The following is a 26,189-nucleotide window of genomic DNA, read 5'->3' on the forward strand; positions in this document are numbered from 1 at the left end:
AAGTTTTCTCTGTCATCATCATCATCCAGGATTAATGATAACCTAATCAGTAGTCATCAGGGCACAGACACTGATGACTACTGATTCTTGGTAGTCGTTATACTGTTTAATAGAATAATAAATAATTAAACAATATGTTTAATCACTCCTATATTTCATCTTGGTCACTGAGACATTGTTTCAGAGAAACAATATTAAAATTGCAAAAATGCACAAAACTTTGTACAAACACTAAGTGGAAAAGATTAGAGTGAAAGCCTACAGTAAGCATCAATAAAGTGGTGTCCTCTATGGATGCTTTGGCTAGTCATATCTGTGTTGGGTAGGAGGCCTAAGTTTAATACAACCATATTTATTAACATTAGGTTGGTTTTTTAATTCCGCAATTTTTGTGGTGAAGCATAGTAGTTTTTTCATTTGATTCTATGCAAGGTATCCAGAGCATGGTCAGCAAGCTCTGACTGAACATACTTTATGGCAAGAGAGATGTATTTTTTTTATGTTCTTCTAAGCAGATGTTAGCAGATCTCCCAGTTTGACCATAATAAGTTGCAGGAACAAGGAACTTTGTAAACACCTGGAACTGATAGAGGAGGTAGATGAGAGTGGCGAACTTTAAATAAGGTTTGAATGCCATGCAAAGATTGTGTGGTACTCTGGATATAAGGAACAATGAGAGCATTATTATAGTCAGCATGCTGAGAGGGGATGTGTGGAACAATTAATTTGATGACCTTTTTGGCATTGTAGCCATTGGACATGAAACTCTGGTGAATAAAGGAAAGTTCAATGGTAAGATCAGCCTAGGTAGAAGAGATTAGAGGCTCTATAACAAGCATTAATATAACAAGGGATAACATCATATTGTTGAGAGGGAGGATGGAGAAAGTTTTTGTATGTATCTACCTGTGTGGGTGGGTTTACTGAAAACTGAGAAAGAAAGGGTGCCATTGGGAAGATGTGTAATTAAAGTATCTAGAAAAGGTAGGCTATCATTATTTTATTTTTCTATAGTAAACTGGATTCTGGGGTGCAGTCAGTTGAGATGGAGGAGGAAGGAGTCTAACGTGTGTGAGCCATGTGGCCAAATAGAAAACATCATCTATTTTAACTAGAAAGGCTTGAGAATAGCAGTATCAAGGGCATGTTTTTCAAAATGCTCCATATAATTATAACCAGCTAGAGGTGAAGGAGCTATTCATTCTGGCTACTTCACTGGGAAAAATACTGTTTACAAACAGACTGAGGGTCATGGGCTCTCTCCTCTCTCTTCCCTCTCTACTGGTAAAGTGTTTAAAATATGTGTAATGGCTTTGAGAATGGAAAGCAGGAGATTTATGATAGAATTAAATAGATGTAATGGTTGGAGGAGAGTCATTAAAATTTTATATTGAATGATTACCAACTTAAGCACAGTTATGTTATGCAGTATAAATAGGAATTTCAGTGCCTGGTGAGACCACTGTGCCACTTGCTTGGGACCTGAAGTGGCTTGAAAAAGTTTCACATAAGGTCTCTAGAGCAGAGTTTCCAGATTATGTAATAATAAAAATAAATCTTAGCCCTTCTAAGCTACTAATGTACTACAGGTTTGCAACCTTTCAGTGGGAGACAATTAAAAAAATAAAAAAGAACAAAATTAAATTCAAGAATGTGAGAAAATGGAGATGAGATGAGAAGAAATGAAATGTATATATAAAAGCCCAACCTACACACGAATTGTGAATCTTATTACTCCCCCGTATGAACATAAAATGACTTCAAGCTGATTTAGCAATTTGATCCCTTGTGAAGTTAATGAAACTGCCAGTGCCATCTAGTTGGACTTCTCTCTCTCTCTCTCTTGGAAGAAAGTCAATAATAAATAAAGAAAAAAAAATTAAATTGTGACTTATGTACATAAATGAAAATTCTTAATATAATACCAAGCCAAAGAAAGTGACATTGGAATGCTAACTGTAAAGTGCAGTAAATGATAGATTTCATTTAATAAAAAAAAAAAAAAAAAAAATTCCTATAAGATTTTGTTTTCAAACGCATCCGTCTACTCGCATATTTATCCACACTAAATAAATAGGTTTTGTCTTGGTTGTACTAGCAGCAGAACACCATCAGCAAATTATTCTTCATTTTTAAATTAAATTATAATACTAGAAAATTTGACAAAAAATAAAACAATAATTTCATTTTTTTCTAAAGCAACAGCACACATGTATAAAAGAGAAAAATTCATTTGTTTACTTTAAAGTGGTTCTCCTTCTTAGCATCAATATATTTTGGATTGTGCAGAAAATGAAGTAAGTTATGTCTCAAATACACATGGATGGCATGTATATAGTGAATAAGTTCAAGGGGAACAGTAAAGTGCAGCACTTTGGTAGGCTCTTGAAAAGGTTTCTGAATGAACTGAAAAAGAAGAAACATTTTTACTCGCCATTCATTTCGTTTATATTGAAGAAGAACAAAATTAAATAAAATAAATGAATGAATGAAAAACGCAATAAGGATATAGCATTATTGTATTGAAAATCAACTTCGACTTAATTGTCCCAACCTCTCTAATTAAAATCATCTCTGTTGAAAGTTTTTCACTTGGTTATATTATAAATTAAAGATACCAAGAAATTATATACTTGGTTTAATCCATTATCCAAGTGTAAGCAAACAAAGTTTGTGCCTGAAGTATTTTTCAGGACTGGGGCAACTCGTCACAAAGGTGGTATTGACTTTGCATCACTTGCCTTAGTATCCCATAATGCAAAGCACATCTCCTTGCAGACACGTGTAATGCTATGCATTATGGGAAGGGTCACTACCCAGACCGGTTTTCACGTTTATTGAGGTCTCATCAGTGGGAGCCAGACCCAGAGGTGAAATACCCATGTTGAAGTAATGTAGAAGTCATATTTTCCTATATGAGTTTCCAAAAGGTGTCACACCTTATTATTAAAATACTGTGGATTAGAGATAGATAGTTGTTCCAAGTTTTTCACTTGGTTATATTATAAATTAAAGATACCAAGAAATTATATACTTGGTTTAATCCATTATCCAAGTGTAAGCAAACAAAGTTTGCACCTGAAGTATCTTTCAGGACTGGGGCATCTCACCTCCAGGTCTAGCTCCCCCTGATGAGACCTCAATAAAGTACGAAACCAATCTGGGTAGTGACCCTTCCCATAATGCACAGCATTATACATGTCCACAAGGAGATGTGCTTTGCATTATGGGATACTAAGGCAAGTGATGTGAAGTCATACCACCTTTGCCACGAGTCGCCCCAGTCCTGAAAGATACTTCAGGCACAAACTTTGTTTGCTTACACTATGATAATAGATTAAACCAAGTACATAATTTCTTGGTATTTTTAATTTAAAATCATCTCTCTTCTAGTCATCCCAACTTGCAGTTTATAGCAGCCCAAGAAAAAAGTGAACCCAGAGCTAAATGTATTTTGCTATGGGCAAAATACCTTTAGCTCTGCTGCAGACAAGCCATCCTCATCACCATCATTTCATGAATTTTATAGTTGTAGTAAATTTTGGTTACTAGTTTCTTTATCATTTGATATTTTTTTTAAAAGTTAGATTCCACTCCATAGGAAAATCAGAACAAAGTAAGAATCTCTTTGCCATTTCATATTATTTCAGTATAAGTAATAAAGCTTAAAGATAGCCTCTTTAATTAAGTTTAATTTAAAACAGCAGTTCAGGCTTTGTTCAGCAGACAGCAATGAAGTGAAGTGAAAAAAAGAGATAGGCAGATCTGTTTCGCACCACATATTTTAAGAATCACATAGTTTGTTCTCTGCTGAAAAAAATGAAATAAATATCAGTGGTCACATATTACAAAGCACATCATATATACCTATTAATTTTCATAAAGCTGGGTGATGAAAAGTGATAGTGAATAAACACTCATTGAAAGACTGCTGCCAGTCATTTTCTCTGAAAGACAGCAGTAATATGTTTTCTATTTAAAAAATTATTGTTATTCATGACAAAATTTTAGACATTTCTAAAAAAATGAATGAATATATTTTGAAAGCAAATGTAAAGAAGAGAAAAGAAAATCATTCATACTTATTACTTTAACTCTACAGAAATGAGTAAAAGAATGAAATAATTGGGCCACTGTCTTGATAAGCACATATTCCCATTTAAAAACTGTTTCTTTACTTTTATTATTGCTCAGGATCTCCATGGCATCACAAGACTCATCATGGGAGACTCCTGTTAGACAACACGAGTCTATCATAACACTCCTTAAATTCACAGTTCATGCTCATACTACTCTATTAGGCAATGCATTCCACAGTCCAACCACCTGCCAAAGCAATAATAATAATTTAAAAAAAAAAAAAAAAAAAAAGCCACTCTTCACTTTCATGCTCACCACTTCCATTTGTGATCTCCAAGGATGGCCCCCTTGTCCTCGCTCCTTCCTCTTGTTCTCCCACATGAAAAAACCTCCTAGTGTCGACCCTGTAACCACCTCTAAACAGTTTAAATGTCTCAATCATATCACATCTCCTTCTATCTCCCAAAATCTGTGGTTCATATGCCCTCAGTCTATCCTCAAAATAAGCATTGCATAGTCCTAATATCATTTTTGTTATTATCTGCCTCTGCACTTTCATCATCATCAATTGTTTAGACATCCACAGATGCTGTGTGGTCTCTCCGATGCTCGGTGATGTGCCACATCAGTCCTTGCCATGTAGTCCTGTTGTGCTTTTCTGGAGGCTTCAACTCTCTGAAGATCAGTCACTCTACACACACACCATCCATCCATCCATCTTGTTGATGGTCTACTCCTTCCTCTTTTCCCAGAAACTTTACCTTCTATTACGGTTCTGTGAAGGCCTCCTTTTATTCTTCCAATGTGTCCGAAGTATTTTAACTTTCTTCTGTCAATATCCTTAGGTGCCTTGAAGTTCTACTGATCTTTTCTAACACACATTCATTTGTATGCCTTTCAGTATATGATATCCTTAACACATTTCAAAAGCAGCAATCCTTTTCTTATCTGACTTCCAAGTCTCATATCCATAAATCGCTGTCGGGAAAACAACTGCATCCAAAATCCTCAACTTCTCCAATGTTAATTTTATCTTCTTCACATCCCAGTAACCACATCTGAGCACAATAATCCAGATGTAGTTTGAGCAGGGCTTTATACACTGGAATAAACAGTCTTTATCTCTGCTGGTCAGTATCCTTTTCAGAATTTAAGCAATTGTCTGGGTTACCTTCATCCCCTTTGCTATATGTTCCTTAAACTTCAAGTTTCTTTAATCTTCATCACCCCCTAGTCCTTTGTTGCCTCCACTTCTTCTAGTAAGTTTTTCCAACAGAGTATGCTATGCAGCCTCTCACTGATAGATCCAATCCCCAAGAGTTTACATTTAGTTGCATTAAACTGATACCACAATTCATATGCCTATATGTCATATGATTAATAACCCTTGAAAGTTGTACATTATCTGCAAATAACTGTTATCCCCCTGCAACCCATTGACAATGTCCCTGATATAATGGTTAAGCAATTACAAGTGACCTCACTTGTAACCTTCCGCTTCGATACTGTTCATTCGTACACAAGTCTGTAATCTCTATCAGACTGCCAATCCTTAATCCAGTTCACTAACCTGATATCTAAAACCCATATGGCATAAGTGTAAAATCAGTTTTCATGTAGCAACCTGTCAAATGACTTTGTGAAATTCCGAAAAAGTGGTGCTACATGCCTTCTCTCTCATCAACTGTTCTTGATACTTTATTATAAAAGGCAATCAGATTACTAAAGTCACAGCATCCCTTTAAAAAAATCCATGTTAATCCTCAAGGATAAAGTTACTGTCCTCAGTCCAATGTTTGTATATGATCTTTCACTAATTTCTCCAAAATCTTAACTGCATAAGAAATACAAAGCAGTCTATAGTTTGATGCTTCCATTCAAACACTATCCTTATGCAATGGCACTATCTTAACCCTCTTCCACTCCTTGGGCACCTTTTCCATAGTCAGAATCTCACCAATCAGTGGAGCTGTTAGTTCCTCAGCAATTCTCTTAAAACACATGGTGAAATCCTATGCAGCCCCCACTGACTTGTTGACATTCAAAGTACTTAGTATTTGAAACATACTCTCTTCATGCACTTACCTTGAACTATCCCTAGCCCTTTAGTAATAAAACCTACTTTCCCAGAGTATAATACCTCAATAAAGTGATTATGAAATATCCACTATTATTATTTTTTATCACATGGACACCTCCATGGAGTAATAAAACTAATCGTAGGACACTCAAACCATCAGTCAGTACAATATTTGTCATACACTATCCTTGAATCCATTAACAGATAAAACACAACTGACTCTGAGAACCCATGCCATTCATTCACCAAATTCCAAGCAAATATGGCCAGAAAAGAACTGTTTCCCTGCCATCTCTAGCAAAGCGGTCAAATATTTTCCTTTGTATTAATCCTATAAAAATGGATTACTGTGCTCACATCTGGTCACATAACAAATAATCCGGTTTTTTGGGAATGAGGAAGTGGTGGAGAGGATCTAGAGGCAAGTGACCAAGATGGTCAGTGCTCTGTGGAATGCTCATGGTGAGGATAGATTAAGAGTTTGCGGGTTGCAAAAATTGTCTTGGTTGATAGATGAAAACAGAGGGAGGGATATGATAAGTAACGTAAATGTTTTTATCATATCCCTCCCTCTGTTTTCATCTATCAACCAAGACAATTTTTGCAACCGACAAATTCTTAATCTGTTCTCACCATGAGCATTCCACAGAGCACTGACCATTTTGGTCACTTGCCTCTAGATCCTCTCCACCACTTCCTCATTCCCAAAAAACCAGATGTGACCAGACGTAAGCACAGTAATCCAGATGTGGTCATATCAAGGTTTTATAAAGAGAAATGATAACACCCTTATTGCTGCTTGTTAGTGTTTTTCAATAACCAAGTAATCCTTGAGCTAGCCAGGCTACCTTAGAAATATGCCCTCCAAACTTCCTAAAGCTCTAGGGAAATGGTGATAGCATCATCACTAGTAGCAGCTGTGGTACACGTGTTGCTCAGATAAGTACTTACTTTTAACTAAATATTGGCAATATTTATGGAAGTTTTTTCACTTGGCTATGCTACTAATTATATATTGAGTTTTATCTTTTATTTAAGTGTAAGCAAACAAAGTTTGGGCCTGAACTACTTTCAGGACTGGAGCAACTCGTGATAAAGGTGTTATAAGTTTTCATCACTTCCCTTAGTATCTCCCATAATGCAAAGCACATCTCCTTGCACACATGTATAATCTATTCATTAAGGGAAGGGCCACTACCCAGACCGGTTTTGACCTTTATTGAGGTCTCATCAGTGGGAGTCAGACCCAGTGGTAGTGATACTAAGTTACAACTTACAACATTACTGACCAAAGGGGTGAAGCAAATGCTTTTCATATTCCCCGCTATCTGGAGAGAAACTGTGAGTGGAGGAAACTTTATGAGCTAACTGCTCGCCCTGAGCGGGCTTTAAGATTAGACCTCGGAATTGTAGTTTAAGATGGCTTTTGGTCTTTTATGTTTGAAATAATCCGTTGTGTCATAATCCGCAGCCAGCTGAATCAGCTTGTTAGGGTGCACAGATGCTTTTGAGAAGAATTTGGTTGCTATAGTCTGCATGAAAGTGTAAATATAGGGGACATTTGTGTCCTGATGAAGTTGCACAGTTCGTACGAACCATGGGGCATTCATGATCATTCTGAGACGTTTATTTTGCACACGTTGTAACTTAAGAATATTAGTATTAGCGGTATGGCTTTAGGCCAGAGAAGCATAGGTGAGTATTGGACGAACCATCAATTTATATATGAGTAGTTTGATTCTGGTGCTCAGCTTACTGTTCCTGTTAATCAGTGGATAGAGCTGGGCTATGGTTTTTGATGTTTTTACACAGAGTCTTGATATGGGAGCTGAAAGTCAGTTTTCTATCCAGTAGTACACCAAGATATTTGATCTCAGTTAGCCATGGGATTTTTGTGTTAAATAGGAGGATGTCTCCTTGAAGAAGCATTAATCTTCTGGAGAATAGCATGGCTACGCTCTTCTGAGGATTCACTTGCAGTCGCCATTTGACGAAATATTGTTCGATTAGCAATAGGTTTTCCTGTAGTTATTATTATTATTATGGGCAACTCCAAGGAATTGATAGACTCATCAAGGGAGGCCCTAACAACATGTCAAGAACAATTATTCAACATTCACACATTATTATTATTATGGGCAACTCCAAGGAATTGATAGACTCATCAAGGGAGGCCCTAACAACATGTCAAGAACAATTATTCAACATTCACACAGTATCTATCATACCTTGCCTTGAACTCATTCACAGTCATGGCACCCACAACCGACTCTGGAGCTTATTCCACTCATTCACCACTCTCCAAGTAAAAAACCTAGCTCTAACACCCTTGCTAACCACACTCTTGCCCAGCTTCCATGTATGGTCCCCTAGTCTGCCCACCACCAGTCCTATTCTCAAAAATATTTCCTGAATTAATCTTATAGAAACCGTTCAGTAATTTGAATGTCTCAATCATATCACCCCTTTTCCGCCTATCAACCAATTTCTGAACTCACAAATCTTCAACCTATTCTCATAATGTTCATTACATAGACCTGCTATCATCATGGTCACTCGTCTCTGGATCCGCTCCACTTCCTCCCCATCAAGAAGAAACCCCGGTGCCCATATCTGGGCACAGTAGTCTAGATGGGGTCTTATCAAGGCTCAATACAGAGGAACAATAACCTGCTTGTTAAAGTATTTTTCAGCAACCAAGTGATTTGATGAGTTGATTTAGCCACTTTTGCGATGTGACCCCTAAACTTCAACTCCCTATCCACCAACACTCCCAAATCCCTGGCCTTGTCAATCTCCTGGAGTATGGTTCCACCAATGTGATATTCTGTTGCTTATTTTTTTTATCCCAAAATGCATAACCTTACACTTTGCCACATTAAATTGACATCCATTCTCCTCAGCCCAGTCCTCCAAACTATCCAAATCATCCTGCAAAAAATTCTGATATCCTGTGCATTCACTATTGCTCTACCCAACTTTGCATCATCAGCAAACTAATGAACAGTTACTCTCAGATCCTTTCCTATATCGTTAATGAACAAATTGAACAGTAGTGGTCCAAGAACAGAATCCTGCGGCACACCACTAGTCACAGGCCGTCTTTTGGACTCTACTCCTGAATAAACTACTCTCTGATATCTCTCCATCAACCACCCTCCTATTCATCTCACCAACCCTATATCCATCCCCCATATGCTGCAGTTTACTGATTAGAATTCCATGGGGGTATGTTGTCAAAGGCCTTAGCAAAGTCCAGTAGAATCACTGTAAACCCATTACCCTTATCCAGCTCAGCCGTCACTGTGTTATAAAACGTGAGCAAGTTACTGAGGCATGATCTACCCTTCACAAAACAATGCTGTCCCCCATACAGTATCCCATTTTTATCTATACAATCCAGTATTTTCCTCTTGACTATTTTCTCCAAGACCTTGACAACAATTCCTGATATGCTGATCGGCCGGAAATTAACAACGGCAGTCTTGGAACCTAATTTATGCAGTGGAACTATTTTCCACCCCCTCGGGACTAACCCAGACCTGAGACACAATTTAAACAAAATGGTAAAGGGCACTGACAATTCTTTAGCAGCTTCACGTATGACACGAGCTGGTATACCATCCCATTCCACAGATGTATTGACATTGAGGTTCTGTAATAGATTATTCACCTCCATTTCATTCACCACAATTCCTGTATAAGCTATTGGTTCATTCATTCCTGCAATGTCACCACCTGGATGATATACTCTTGCAAAGTGCTCGCTCAGTAATTCCACTATATCAACTGATTCGGTTACCATCAGTATTCTTTAAAATCATTCTGCTATATACATTTTTTCTTTTACTTGCAACATATCGAAAAAACTGTTTGGGATTCTGTTTAGCCTGCATGGCTAATGTTCTTTCATAATCCGCTTTTGCTTTTTTTACCACACTCATTACCCTTCTGGCCTGCACTTTATACCATTCATGTGACTGCCGGTCACCTTTCTCCTTAAATTCTCTCCACAGTTGTTTCTTTTTTTTGCAGCTGAAGCTAAATGGTGTTATTCACCCATTTAACCCCAACTTGATTGATTATTTGGACTCTAGGTACGCAGTCAACCATTGCCTCCTGCAAACACTTCTTACCGCCTCTGATGCACTATTAACATCCAGCCCTTGCAGTTTTACATGCCATGGCACTGAACCAATCAAACTCCTAAGCTTGTCATACTTACCAGTTGGATAATTCCACATATATCCTGTCTTAATTGTAAATTACACACCTTTAGCCACCTCCCAAGTCAAGATCCTATGATCACTCTCTCACCAATTGGTGGCAATGTGGTCATATTTGTTACAGCCAAATCCAATCCCACTAGCCATGTCATCTTCTGACAGACATGTTTCACTAATGCCAATAACCTGTGGTCTAGAAGTGCCAACCAAGGCTAAAAATTCTTCCTTCTTGTTCCTAATACTTCTGACATTTGTATACATGAATTGCAGAAGCCGATTTGTCCCATCCCTATTTTGATGCCTTATACTAACTATCTCATTCTGATTCGTGGTCTCTCCTACTCGCTTGGACATACTACACACATTCACACACTCAACTGTCTCCCTAAAATCTGCATATCTACTTCCTCCCCCCCTTAATAACTCTAATTTTCCTGATTCTGCACATTCGCTTCCACTACATTCGACAACACCTTTTCAAGTCTCCGTACACCAAATCCATTCAAATGTAAACCGTCCATTTTATATAAATCCTTTTGCCCATCGAACTCATTCCACACATCCACAAATTCCACACCACTCATCAAACATAATTCACGCATAAAGTCATTAGCAATTATGGCCCTCCTTCTATACTCTTCACTGTCATACCATGGCAACAGACTCACCATCCTAACTCTCTCACTCTTCTGTTTTGCTACCTCAAGTAATTCCTTCAAATCCTCTCTCAGAGCCATTTTGTCTCCTTTCAAATCATTTGTTTCTGCTACTACTACTACTATCAATTCTTTCACCCACTGCTTTTGCATTCTAATTGACTCACTTACATCCTTAACGTTCGCACCAGGTTGGTACGATTTTGTCAAACTCTCATCTATCACACCTCTTACTAAAGAATCGCCGTACAACATCTGCTCTTTCATTTTGTTTACACTCATTATCATACTCTTATTTTTTTTATCATACTTTTGCCGTTTATTAGTTGGTACACTCGGTAAACATTTTTGCCAATGCTCCAGCTGCCGATTTCCTATGTATCGTTCTGTGTAACCGTGCAATCTCACTCATTGCATCTGTCTCATCATTTTTATTATCCGTTAATTCATTCATTCGTTCTGTATTCTTACCTTCATTCTCACTTTCAACGGTTCTCTCACAGCTATCTGGTATTACCTTGCAAATATCACTATTTTCTACATTCTCACTTTCAACAATGATATCACTCTCACGACCTGAAACGCACTTTAAATCCTCACATTCCTTACACTTTCTGCACACATCCACTCTACTATCATTATCTAACCAGACTCCAACTGCTAGTTTCTTGATGGCTAGGTGCGGCTTTAAAGATCTTTAAAGAATATATCACCCGTGGTGATATATTCCACTAATCTGTATATTTGTTGCGTGGTGCTGTGAAATTGGAGGAACCCAAACTGCTTCTCAGGAAGAATATTAACTTGTGTACTGATTCTTGGAGTCTGATAAGAATTACCTTCTCGGTCGGCAATTTTGCCCAGGTTTGAGATGAGGTTGATTGATCTGTAACTTTGAGGCAATCGCGGGTCTTTTCCAGACTTATGGATCGGCATTATGTCCGCAAGCTTCCAGTAGGAAGGGAAATATTTGTAGCGAAGGATGGAGTTTATTATATTTGTCAGATGCACAATAGCTCTGCGAGGTAGTAGCTTTATCACCTTGTTGGAGATGCCATCAGGACCGGGAGCCATTTTGTTCTTTAGCTTCTTATTATATCATATATTTCAGCAGGTGACGTGGGTGCAGTCTGACTGGAGTATGTGACAGAAGATTTGAGTGAACATCTGACGTGTCAATGGATCTTATATATGTGAATGAAATAGAGATGATCATATGAGGGTTTACATTGCTTTTCTAAATGTTTTGCTATTGCTTCAGCTTCATCTGCATCGGCGTGGATGAGACCTAGATCTGTTTGGAGAGGGGGGGGGGGAGAGGTTTATTTCTGTTTTTAATCTTTCTGATAAGATTCCATATGGAGTGGTTATCAGGTGAGATGGAGGTCAGTTTTCCTTCCCAAAGTTGACTTCTATGGGCTGTGAGGGCATCTCTCACTGCGGAGTTGAGTCTGTTTAACTCATTTTATCCCAGCATACTCATTTGAGTACAGCACCTAAAATGGCCTAGCGGTGACATCTCTTGCACGACTGATCTGCCCATTGTACTCATATGAGTACACTTTTTTTTTTTTTTTTTTTTTTTTAACTGTCAGTATATTGTAGCATTTTGACACATTTTCAACTAAATAATATGAAAAAAATTGTCTTTTTTTAAAAAAAAAATTCTTGGGATCAAATGGGTTAAGATCCGTTTGTCTTGTGGTGCCCTGGTGTCATGGTATCATTTTCTTGCATTGCTTTTTTTTTCCCTGTTCAGGTTCATAATATCTTCTGGCAAGTGGTTGAATCTGTGGGTAGTTGTGGAGGTAGTAACTGCTGCACAAGCTATATTAATTTGTTCAGTTAGATCTTTTACAGCTGTTTCAATTTCCTTTCTGGATTTTTTGATGGGTATGGGACCAATATATTTCGGGAGTACCTTGGACAACCTTTCCCAAGGAATATATGAGTAGGAGGGGGAGGGAAGCAGTTTTTCTTGGTTTCCCAAATTTAACAGTATTGGATTGTGGTTAGATGATAGATCATTGGAGTCTGATATTCTGTAGCATGGCTATGTCCATGACATCAGCCTGACCATATATGTTGTGATGAGCAGGCTTGGCGGGACCTACCACAACCACCATCATCATCATCATCATCATCAAATTCCTGCCATGTACCCTCAAGGGGTGTACAGGATATGACAATACTACATGAAAAAATTACATCATTACTAACTTCCTATCTACAATTTTCCTCCAAATCAGTCTGTTACTTGTCAAGACTCCAACATTATCAGATCTTATATTTCTATCGTCTAAGGCACTTTGTACCGTATCAATCCACCTATATCTTGGTCTTCCTCTAGGTCGTTTTCCTGCCAACCTGGCAGAGAACACTTGTTTTGCTAATCTTTCCTCTCCCATTCTATTTAAGTGACCATACCATCTGAGATTAGCTCTGCTAACGCATTCCTGGATGCTGACAATGTCAAGTTCTTTCCTAATATCCTCATTTTTAATATGATATTGCCATTGATGCCATCTGTTCACGCCTCTAATCTTTCTCAGGACTCTCATATCTGCGGTCTCTAGTCTTTGGTCAAGTGTTTTACTTCTGACCCAGCTCTCAGATCCATAAGTTAAAATTGGTTTGAACACAGTCTTGTATACAGCTAATTTAGTGTTCCGACTAATTTCTTTCTTATTCCATATGAATTTATTCAATTGACTTCCCACGATACCAGCTTTGCTGATTCTGTTGTCTATTTCTATATTTAGTTTACCATCTTCAGTAAAAATTGTGCCTAAGTAGCTGAAATGTTTTACTTGTTCCACAGGTTCTCCATTCACAACACAGTTGACATTTTCAATGTTTCTGCTTATTTTCATTGTCTTTGTCTTTTTATTGCTGACCTTCATACCATATCTATTACAACAGCTATTCAATTTAGTCAGAGAATCTTGCAGACTTGTAGCGGATTTATTTAGAAGTATAACATCATCCGCATAAAGCAAAGAGCTGACATTAACATCTCCAATTTTGATATCAGGTTTAATACCACATTCCTTCATAATGTGATCCATATAGATAATGAATAACAGAGGGGATAATGTACAGCCTTGTCTCACACCAGATTTAACATTAAACCATCTTCCTGTACTTCCTTCAATTCTAACTGCTAACTTACAACTCAAATAAAGACTAAGTATTGCTTGATATAATGCCCCATTGACACCATATAACTGCAGCGTATTGAATAGCTTCTCTCTTGGCACCTTGTCATATGCCTTTTCCAGATCGACAAAACTTAAATACAGATCTTTGTTATATTCCCATGCTTTCTCGACTATTTGTCGTAAAGTGAAGATCTGATCCTGACAGCCTCTATTTGGCCTGAATCCAGCTTGTTCTTCACCAAGCTTTTCTTCCACAATTCTTCTCAACCTTTTCTCAAGTATACTTGCATAGATCTTGCCAGGAACACTCAGTAGGGAAATACCTCTGTAATTCTCACATTCAGTTTTATTTCCCTTTTTATATATGGGTACTATGAGAGCTCTACTCCAATCATCGGGAATTCGTCCCTCTGTCCAGGCTTTCTGAACTATGCAGTGCAGCCACTGTAAGACTCTTATACCACCATACTTCAGCATTGCTGGTCGAATATCATCTATTCCTGCTGCCTTTCCACATTTCAAGCCTTTGATGGCTTTTTCTACTTCAAGTATGGATATGTATTCCTGACTGCATGCCTGGTCAGTGTTTTTTATCACTGTGCTGTCATCACTGCTTGTTTCATTTAGCAGTTTTTCAAAGTAATTACTCCATACTTCAAGGATATCTTTTTCTCCTGTTTTCATTTCACCTTTATCATCTCTAATTCCTTTTACAGCACTCTTTCCTCCATTCCTAAGCTTCTTCAACAACCTCCAGAATATTTTGCCACCTTCTTGATATTTATTTTCTATATTCTTGCCAAAGTCCTCCCATGACTTTTGTTTAGCTAGTTTTACACACTGTTTAGCTTTCTTACATTTGTCTCTGTATTCTGTAAGAGTAAAAGCTGACTTATTTGCCAGGAACTTTTGATATGCTTTCTTCTTTTCCTTCACTGCCTCTTTAACTTCCTGTGTCCACCAGGGAGTTCTGATTTTTTTATCTTTGCACACAACCTCACCACATGCCTCTCTGGCAGAATCAATCAATGTTTCCTTCAGAGTTTGCCACTGAATCTCCAAGGTTTGATTCCTGTTCTCAAACTCTTTCATTTTCTTTTCAATAATATTTCTGTATTTTAGTCTACAGTTTACATCTGAGAGCTGCTCAACTTTTATTCGCTTTAAAACTTTCTTACATGTTATTCTTTTCAATATGAAATTCAATTTTATCCTGCTCAAGACTAAATAGTGATCACTTCCAATTTCAAATCCTCTGTACACTCTGGTGTCCTGCACCAGGGAGAAAACATCACTATCAGCAATAACATAGTCAATGAGACTTTTCTTATTCTTAGCCTCTTCTCTCCATGTGAATTTGTGCACATTTTTATGTTGGAACATGGTGTTAGTAATAACCAGTCCATGTCCTGAGCAGAAATCCAACAGATATTTGCCATTATTATTAGCTTTGCTCTTTTCTCCAAATTTTCCCAAAATATTTTTGTATGTCTCACAATCATTTCCTACTCTACTATTTAGATCCCCAACAAGGACCAACTTTTCCCTTTTCATTGTGTCAGTTGCTTTTTCTAAAGCCTCAAAAAATTCCTCCACTTCTACCTTAGTAGAACCTTCTGTGGGACCATAGGCACAAATAAGTCTCATTGTCCAGTTCCCCATTCTCATATTTGCCCACATTACTCTACTTGAGACTGACTGCCATTCAAGAAGATTAGCCTCGTATTTTGTGTTGAATACTATGGCTACTCCTTCTTTTCCTTGATTGTTATTGCCTGAATATAACATTTTGTATTTATTGCTCAGAAAGATCTCACCAGTTTTGGTCTTTTTTGTTTCAGTCACCCCTATTATGTCGATCTGGTACTTATCTAATTCCTCAGCTAGCTCCATTTCTTTGCCATTCAGGCTTCTTACGTTGATAGTACCGATCTTTAACTCTGGTGATGTTGAGTTGGGGTTTGTTTTCAGATTTGTTCCAGTAGCTGACTTTTCGCTGTTCGCCCTGGTTTCCTGGCGAAAACAACGGGGCCTTGTTTAACCGGGCGACGCCCCAGCCGGCATGAAATTTTGTCATGTTGTACCATCATTTTTTATTTGGGTTTAACCAATAAGAATACAATTTGGTCGGCTAAATCCCAAATTGCCAGCCCATCCTCGTTCGTTCAGTATCAAAGTAGATACCCAACAGGGTGCACCACGAGAAGGTGAGGATTGGACATTAGGTCAGAAGCCCTGGTCGGTTCTCCGCATTCCTTTAAAGGCTATGTGGAGGTCTCCTCTCAGTTATACAGCTTTGACCTACCACAACCACGTTGCTGAATCCTGTATAGTTTGCTAGTATGTGTCTTTTTTTGTTGGTAGAACGGCTATTCCAGAATGGATGCTTGGCGTTTAAGTCGCCGGCCATGATGGTAGGCTCTCTGGTATCCAATATACAGTAATATTTTTTGTGGAGGATTATATGCTGCGAAGATTTTTAGTTTGCCAGCCGAGCTCATGAGACTCTCAATGCCGGTGACCTCGAGGTTAGTGGTAGGAGGAATGTTCATAGAATGATGAGTGATGTAATTCTTAATGAAAATGGCAGTACCGCCTCCTCTGTGGGACAGTCAATTTCTGCACAGTTGATATCCCCTAATTTTGGGGTTATCTGAAAGTCTTAGATGCATTTCGTTTAGTAAAAGTACATCTGGCTGATGTCTTTGGGCGAAGTCCTGGAGTTCTAAGATCTTACTCCTCAGGCCGTTCGCGTTCCACGCGATAATCTCTAGTGAGTCTGGTTTTAATTTATTCCTGTTCATTAGTGAGTGCTGTGATGATAGTTTGTGTATCCTTTAGGAATCTTTTAGTGGAGGATAGTGAGGGGTTGGATCTGCTAAAGTCCAGCATCATATTTGCTAGAGAGGCGGTGATGATAGCTGTCAAATTTGATAGTGGTGCTGGTTGATTCTTTTTCTGGGTTGGCTGTTTTGTACAAACTACGTCTGCATATATCCTTGTCTGACTCTGTTGAGTTGATCTTTTAGAGACCTCTGGTTTCAGAGGATGGATTTCTGAGCATTTTTACTTGTCCCTGGGGGGAGGCTGTGGAGTTGTGGTCACTGGGATAGATCTGCTAGGGGAGGAAGACAGTCTGCCTGCTTCCGACTGTCTTTTTTTCAGGTTTTGGGTGCAACCTCTATAATTGGCGGTGTGAGGGCCACTGCAGTTGGTGCATTTTGCAGGGGTAGTTTTTGGTTTTGTGCAGGTGTTAGTGGGGTGGCTTTTTGCACACTTCAGGCATTTGTACTCTGCTTTGCAGAGTCTCTGAGCATGACCAAATCTTTGGCATCTGTGGCATTGCTTAATTGAAGCCTTCTTTCTCAAAGGCTCTGAGGTTATTCGGAGTCCACATACTGATTTGAGGTCATGGATATTTTTATAGGATTGATGTATTTCTATTAAACTAGAGGCATAGGGATTTTGTCTGCTCTAGTCATCCTGCTGATCCTGATAGGTGGTAGGTCCTGGTGGCAGAGGTCGGCCTCTATTTCGTCAGAAGTTATATCCTCTGTAACACCCCTTAGGACCACCTTCAGATTTTGTTCTGAGCCAAGAGAGAATGTATGGTACTGGATATTATTTGAATCCAGTTCTTTTGTTAGTTTTCTAAAGTCTGTGTCTGTACAGTAGCAGGCTGGATTTTAATGCCATCATCCGTATTTTTAGCAGAGACGTACTGTATTTGAAGGTTTGTCATGGTGGACCTTAAGTGTGTCCATTTTTTCTTTTCCCAGAGGACAATCGGAGGTACCCTCTCTTTGGGGGAGGCTGTGGGACCAACACAGGGAGTGTCTTCTTCCATACCTAAATCCATGAGAGGTTCTGCGTCAGAGGTTTAACATTTCTTGCATGCCCGAGCTTCTTTGAAGTCTGTAGAAGGAGAAATTGTCAAATCAAGTTTCTCTTCTGTCTGGGGAGTGTCTTCGTACTCTTTGATTTCTCCTGGCAAGGAGTAGAAATTAAGGCTACCAGGCCATTCATTTTCCACATTTTTCAGTATCTTTTTGAGAATGCTAATCACATGCCCTTTGTTGTTGAGCGATTTAATATAAGCATCTTCTTCTTCTTCTTCACTCATTGTGAAGTATTTAGTACAGTAAGTTAACAATGGCAGTTGTGACAGCGGTTAGGCCTAGCGAATCGCCCTCTTATAAATACAGTTCACTTACCTGTGTGTTTTGTTTTAATAACCTCAATCACTTCTGTTCTATTGAATCTTGCAGTTTCAGGATTCAACTCACTGACTAAAAATACTCGCGAACTACATTAAAAACTTCATTGCATCCTTGAACCAATTCTCTATATATCACTCAAAGTACTCAGTTGAATTCCCAATGTTCACGAACTCGTGATACTAAGGTGGAAGTAATGGAGAAGTCATATTTACCTATACGAGTTGCCAAAGGGTGTTCACACCCTATTATTAAAATTCTCTGGATTAGAGATAAGTTTATGGAAGTTTTTTCACTTGGCTATGCTACTAATTATACCACTTATAGCACCTTCACCACGAGTTTCCCCGGTCATGAAAATACTTCAGGTGCAAATTTTGTTTGCTTACACTTGGATAAAGGATAAAACCCAATATATAATTAGCAGCATAGGCAAGTGAAAAAACTTCCATAAACTTATCTCTAATCCAGAGAATTTTAATAAACGGTGTGACACCCTTTGTCAACTCGTATAGGTAAATATGACTTCTCCATTACTTCCACCTTAGTATCACCACCTCTGGGTCTGGCTCCTACTGATGAGATCTCAATAAAGGTCAAAACCGGTCTGGGTAGTGGCCCCTTTCCTTACTGCATAGCATTATACATGTCTGCAAGGAGATGCGCTTTGCATTATGGGAGATACTAAGGAAAGTGATGAGAACTTTACCACCTTTACCAGGAGTTGCCCCAGTCCTGAAAGTACTTCAGGCACAAACATTGTTTGCTTACACTTGGATAAAAGATAAAACCCAATATATAATTAATTGGCAATATTGTTAAAAATAATTGGTGTTATTTTCTTTATTTTTGACTGTGCTGATAAGTGTGTTATTTAGCACTATTATTAATTAACATTACTTCAAAAGCATTCTACATTATGGTACTGATGTGTATGAGAAACATGGTGGCCAAGACATCTATATTAAATGATATTAATATGTAGGATTCAGTGTGATGTAGCATGTACGTAAGGTATTCGTCGCTGAGAGTGAATAGTTTGTGATATGAGAGCAAGAATGGAGAATGTTTGTTGGAAATGTTTTGTGAGTGAATGCAAGAAATGCAAATTGTGTCAGGAGTGAAAGAATGAACTCACTTGATATTAAGGTTGTAAGGTGGTATTGTGAAAGTGTTATGGAGAATGTAGCGGAAGCTGTGAATAATAATAGGCATGAAATATGAATGAGAGTTTGAAGGAAGTTATCAAAAGTAATAAGGCAGATTATGAGATGCTAGTGGAAAGAAATTGCATGTTTATGCAGACTCCTTCATAGGAAAAAATGTGAGCTTGAATCACTGGAAAAATGATTTTCATGTGGCACAGTAGGAGAGAGAAAGAAAGAGTGAATGTGGAAAGCATAAAAGTGGAAGAAACTGGGAGAAAAGAGAAAGTATTGTATGGGGATTTGATGATAAGCAGCACATTTAAAGAAATGTGATTAAAGCATATTGTGCACATGCAAAAATAAAGGACATTAGTGAAGTTGATGACCTTCATTTTTGCATCTGGGAAAATAAAGAACATTATTGACACTATCTTTCTAGATAGGAACGAGTTAATAGTTTTGGCAGGAATGATTTGAAAGGTGAGAAGTATGCAATGAGAGAGGATATGAAAGAGTTGTTGGAAAAAGTCAAAATGAAGAGTAAAAAATTAAAGATTGTCAGTGTGCTGCCTCGGTATGATAGGACACAATTGAGAAGGAACATGAATGCCAATGAGAAGATTGTGTAGGAAGAATGGTGTGCAGTTTATAGATGTGTGGGAATTTGATGGATGAAAGGACATGTATATACCTGATGGAAGTACATGAATGGTTTGGGAGATAGATGCTTAGAAAACTGCTAATCACTGAGAGTTTGTAAGTGCAAAATCGGGGAAACTACAGATATTAGGGAGAAGCAATCAAGCATGTGTCTAGCTGCCCCTGGGAAAAATAAGGGTGAATGCATGAATGACTGTGAGAAATAGCTAATTATGAGGTAGATGAATATGAATGCTGGAAGAATTGCACTGAGGAGGGCACAGTTTACCATGTTTAATCTGAATGGACAGGTAATGACATTATATAAGGCTAACTGGGCCCAAGGTTGAAATGCAGGTACACGAATGATCAAAGTATCAGAAATAAAGGAGAAGAGTTTTTGGCATTGGTCAGCTTAACACACCAAAAATTGTTGGCATCAGTGAGACCTGGTTGTCAGAGAATGATGTAATTACAGGAATAGAATAACAGATATTGTATTTTCAGAGAAGACAGGGGGGAAATAAGGCAGGAAAAGGAGTATTATTAATGACAGCTGAAGAGCTACAACTAACAAAAATAGAAGTTAAGGAAGATTGTAGATCTGAGAGAAATGGTCCATTTGAGGGCATCTGGTGTGAGATAGATGCCAACTGGTTGTTGCTATAGACCTGTGGGTTCTGAAGTGGCTAGACCCACTTCTGTGTATCAGCAGACTAGCAAAATGACTGAAGGCCAAGCAATTATCATGGGAGACTTCAACTATGGTGATATAGATTGGAAGGAAGAAAGGGTACATGGCAAAATGGAAAAAAGAATTTATACAGTTACTAAGGGAAAATTACCTGAAGCAGCATATGATGGAAAGAGTCTGTGAGTGTTGAATGTGGTAATAGCAAGAGATCTATCTATAACTACAGTAGCAACTCTATCTCTGATCAGAGAAAGTAACCACGTAATCTTGTCCTGGGAGGTTGCTCAATGTGTGGAGTTTGATGAACCTATGATAAACTTAGGAAGCAACTTGGAGTGGCAACATGGTACAAAAAGCTACATGGAAAGAATGCTATTAGCACAATGGAAGTGGTCAGGGATTGTTTGAGCAAGGCAGTATCACACTTTCTTATATAATTAAACATGTGGAGTATCCATAACTATGGAATAACACATATGCCACAGTAAATAACTTTTTTATTATGTAAATATTTCGTCTTATGTATCTTAAGACACCATCAATACAATGATCGAACAACAATTGGAATTGAATTAAAAACAATTTAAGCATGTGCACAGTACTGTTTTTAATTCAATTCATGTTGTTTGATAATTGTACTGATGATATCGTATGATACATAAGACGAAATATTTACATAATAAAAAAATTTATTTACTGTGGCATACATGTTATTCTATAGTATCAGACTTCATGTCCTAGGACTAGAGGATAAGCCAAGCAGGGATTGAGTGGATGAGTAGCAATAGAAAGCATTGTGGAAGGAATATAAACAAAAAGGAGATCAGCATGCTCATGAGCAATATAAAGCACAAGTAAGAAAGGAAACAAGCATGGTGAGGAAGGCTAAATAAGATTGAGAGAAAATTACCTATGGAGGCCAAAGTAAATCCAAAAGAGTTTTATTTTTTTTTTTTTTGCTACGTAGCAAGAAAGAGAGAGAATGTTTATAGAACGATAACTTTACTCAGTGCTGATGATAAGAAAAAGACAAAAACAGAGAAAATAGTTCAGTTACTAAGTGATCACTTTGCAAGGGGATATCATCCAGATGGTGACTTTGCAGTTACTAACATAACATAGACTGATGTAAGAACTGGAGGTATTTGTATATTTAAAAATATCAATGTGAATACAGCAGAGCACGAATAGTATGTCAGCTTGTGTGCCTACAAGAATATGCCAGTGAACTGGCGGTGCCTCTGACGAAGTTGTTTAATCTTAGTCGTAGTTATAGCAAAGTTCCAAGGGAGTGGAAAGAGGGCAAGATAGTTCCAATACATAAAGGTATTGGAACTATCCAAGACAGAAGTAGAAAATTAGAGACCAATTTGTATCTCTTGAGTGATGATTAAAGTATCAAGAAAGCTGATTTAAAGTAAAAGTCAGGAATGGGTGGATAATAATGATACTCTATAGGGGTCAGTATGACTTTTAAAAGGGAGATCCTGCATCAGTAATTTATTCACATTTCATAATTCACATAGTTGACAGCAGAACTGGATAAAGGAAATGGCTACGCTATGTTACTACTGGACTTTGCAGAAGCCTTTGGCAGAATGCTACATGGAAAATTATTACATAAGTTAGAGCAAATGGGAATGGATATGAAGTTGGTGCCTTGGATAGGGGTGGGTGGCTGATAGATAGATAGAGTGGTGTATAGTCGAGTGTAAGGCAATTGAGAGCAACTAGCGCAGTGTCTCAGGGCTCTGGACTAGGACTGCTACTCGTTAATTTGTATGGTTATGATATAGCAGAAGATTTGAGGAGAGAATATATTGAGTTATTTGATTATAGAAAATTGATTAGGGCAATTGCTGATAAATGTGATATAGATATCTTGCAGGATGATTTAAATAAATTGGCAGTATGCACAAAAGACAATGGTTATGAATTTAATGTCATAAAATGTAAGGTAATGCACTTTGGAAAGAAAAGATTACATACTTTGTATCTTACTAATGGTACTAGATTACAGGAAATTGATGAGGCTAGAAATCTAGGATTGATGGTGGATAGAGATCTGAAATTCAGATGACATATTGCAAGAGTTAGCAAAATAGCTGAGAGGACTATTTGGACAATGAAGAACACACTGACAAGTAAGGATAGGGCAGTTATTATCCCTCTTTATGAGGCTATGAATCAGCCACATGAGAGGATTCAGAGGCAAGTCACCAAGCTTGTGACAGATCTGTGGAATATACTGTATGAGGATAGATTAAAGGTGTGTGGGTTGCAGATTTAGCTGACAGGAAGAGGAAAGGGGGTATGATACGTATACTTCATGAAAGGGATTCTTTAAGATTGAAACAAAAGAAATTTTTCAATACACTGGGAGTAGAGAGAAAAGAAGGAGTCACACTTGAAAGTTGTCTAAGAGTTTGGTTAGTAAGCATGTGTGGACTAGTTTGTTTACTTGGAGCATGGTGAATGCGTGGAATAGAATGCCAGAGATAGTTGTGAGTGCCCTAATGGTGAATGAGTTCAAGGAGATGTATAATATGTGTTGTGTTAATGGATAGTGTGGGTCTCCTGTGATGAGTCTTTTGATTCAATGGAGTGCCCGTATAAATAATAATAATAAATTTCAATTCTATTTACTATCACCCCTAAATGCTTGGCTTCGTGAAGTTCCTGTAGTACAGTTGCCCCGATATGGTACACAGTTTGTAATCTTTTTATCGCAAAATGGAAAACTTTCCAATTTTCAACATTAAATTGACATTCATTATGTTTTCTCCATACTGTCAACCTATTTAAATCATCCTGCAAGCTTTCTCTATCATCTTGATTAACTATTATCCCAAACTGTGCCATCAGCAAACAACTGAATATCTCCAATCAAATTATTTCCTGTATCATTTATGCACAAATTAAACAGCAATGGTCCAAGCTCAGAGCCAGATGGCACATCACTAGTCACCTGCCTTTTCCTGGATTTTGCTCCTCCATATACTACTTTTTGGTATCTGTCCGGCCACCCTTTTATCCAACTCAGCAGTCACTCGATTATAAAAAGTTAGTGGATTATTAAGGAATGACCGACCCTTCACAAAGCCATGCTGGCACTAACAGAGTATCATATTATGTCTACCCAATCCTGAATTCTTTTTTTGACCAACTTTTCCAGCATTTTTACCACCACTCCTGATTGGTCTATAATTTGTTACCACAGGTTTAGATCTTCCTTTATGCAAAGGAATCATTTTGCCCTCCTTCCACTCTCTTGAGACTTTGCCAGAGCTGAGACTTAAACAGTCTAGTCAAAGGAACTGCCAGTTTTCCTGCACATTCTCTTAAAATGCAAGCCAATATCCCACCCAATCCCACAGCTGTATTTGCATTCAGATACTGCAATATCCTAAGCACCCCCAACTCATTTACCTCTTTCTCACATCAGTCCCTGTCACCTCTGGCACAACAATATCTTCACCTGGATGATATACTCTTGCAGAGTGATCAATTAGTAGCTCAACAACATCCTCCTACTTGCCAGATAATTAAAAACCTCTTTCGGATTTCCTTTCGCATGCTCTACTAATTTTTTTTTTACAACCTGATTTGGCCTTCCTTACCATGCTTGTCACCTTTCTTTCCTGACCACTGAACTGTCCATAAGTAAGTTGGTCACTTTTCTCCTAAAATACTATTCACAACATTTTCTTTCTTTCTTTTTTTTTTTTTTTTAGCTCATGTGTTTTATGCTTCCTCCAGATACCCCTTAACTGTGTTTTCTGCATCAGTTACTCTACTCTCAATTTCGTCTAACAATTTCATTCTTCCACGATAATTTCTCCTCCTAACAGCCACATAATGAAAGAGTTCCTTTTATTTTTCTTAGGATCTCAGGGCTAATCTCTTCTTTCTCATATTCAAACTTTGCCTTCCTTACCATGTTAGTCAGCTTGCTGGTCCAAGTTTTACAGTCCTCCTACAATTTCTCTATACCCTTCTTGTAATTTTTCATCTGCAGTTTGTTTGAATATTGCTAGTCATCCACTTTGAACCACAGGGTGTTAATTTTTTCACTCAAGGTATACAACTTGCTATTGCTGCTAATAAATATTTCTTCACTAGTTTCCAATCACTGGTGATAACTCTCCCTTCCAATTCTCCATCCATGGAACTGATCCACCCTGATTTTAAGATTATTTAATCACTGTCCTTATAGTTCACATAAATTCCTTTCTCCTTGATACTTCTTCCAAATCAAAATCATAATAACTACATAATCACTCTCTCCAGCAAAGGATAGGGATGATGTCTCAGTTGCAGTCAAATCCTCTGATGCTAGGACCAACTCTAAAAAGCATTTGCCCTCAAGAATTAATTCCAGAAATTCAATTCCCTTACCACTTATATGCTGTTTCCTTCTTTCCAATTTATAACAGTGTAGTTAAAATCTCACATAATGATCACTCATTTTGCACTTGCAGAATTCAACTGATTTCAAATATTTCCTGCTCTTCACCTTCTGTGTTCTGGCCTATAGCAACATTCTACTAAATATCCTCTCCTGCCCATCTTCCACTTGTTCTCAAAACCATTATTGCTATTTCCTTCCCAATCCTCCACTCAGAGGGATGCAATTCTTCACTTATCATAAGTAATACTCCATCAGAGCATTTGTTCTTCTTATTCTGCCAAAATATGCCATACTCATCTACTTCAATTCCTGTGAGTACAGTACATAATCTTCCATTAAACATGTTTCACTGATTCCAATAATCTATGTACCAGCTGAGGTTATCATCTTTATTCTTGATCCTCCTGGTATTCGTATAAAGAAACATCAATACACTGTAAGTATTTCTATATCTATTATCATTCTATCAAGACACCATCTCCCCAGTGACTATTCCCACATGAGGCCAACCCTGCTTCCATTCACCATGACAAGTCTAGTTTCCCTGCAATAACACTTTCACTGACCCAGAGAACAACATTCTCTCCAAATGCCTATGTTCTTCCTCATTCAAGTGCACCTCTTCTAAGCAGTTTTCTTGTATCCTCAAATGCATTCCAATCATCCACATAATCCAAACTATCTCTTTTGACACTATCATGCCATTCATTATTTATGCTCTTCTCCTCAACTCTGCATTTTCATACTTGGATTGCATGGTTACTATCTTTCCTCTCACGCTCATTGCTGTAAAACCTGAAGCATAATCTCCACTCGATTCACACTATCTCTTAGGTCATTTGTACCCACTACTATCATCTCATCCAACCTTTCTCCT

At 37.9% G+C, this 26,189-nt stretch overlaps 1 protein-coding gene across 1 annotated transcript in view; it reads right to left on the bottom strand.

Annotated features, from left to right (window-relative positions):
• Positions 1-26,189, bottom strand: part of LOC150108543 (KICSTOR complex protein SZT2-like) — a 1,022,772-nt gene that overhangs the window by 317,131 nt on the left and 679,452 nt on the right. The window contains exon 42 of the mRNA XM_090390485.1: positions 2,242-2,406. Within this exon, the coding sequence (XP_090246611.1) occupies positions 2,242-2,406 (165 nt within the window). The remainder of the gene's footprint in view (positions 1-2,241; positions 2,407-26,189) is intronic.

This window comes from Typopeltis vanoorti, chromosome 3 (genome assembly GCF_054136105.1).
Source record: "Typopeltis vanoorti isolate ZY-2024b chromosome 3, IOZ_Tvanoo_1.0, whole genome shotgun sequence".
Lineage (NCBI taxonomy): Eukaryota > Metazoa > Arthropoda > Arachnida > Uropygi > Thelyphonidae > Typopeltis > Typopeltis vanoorti.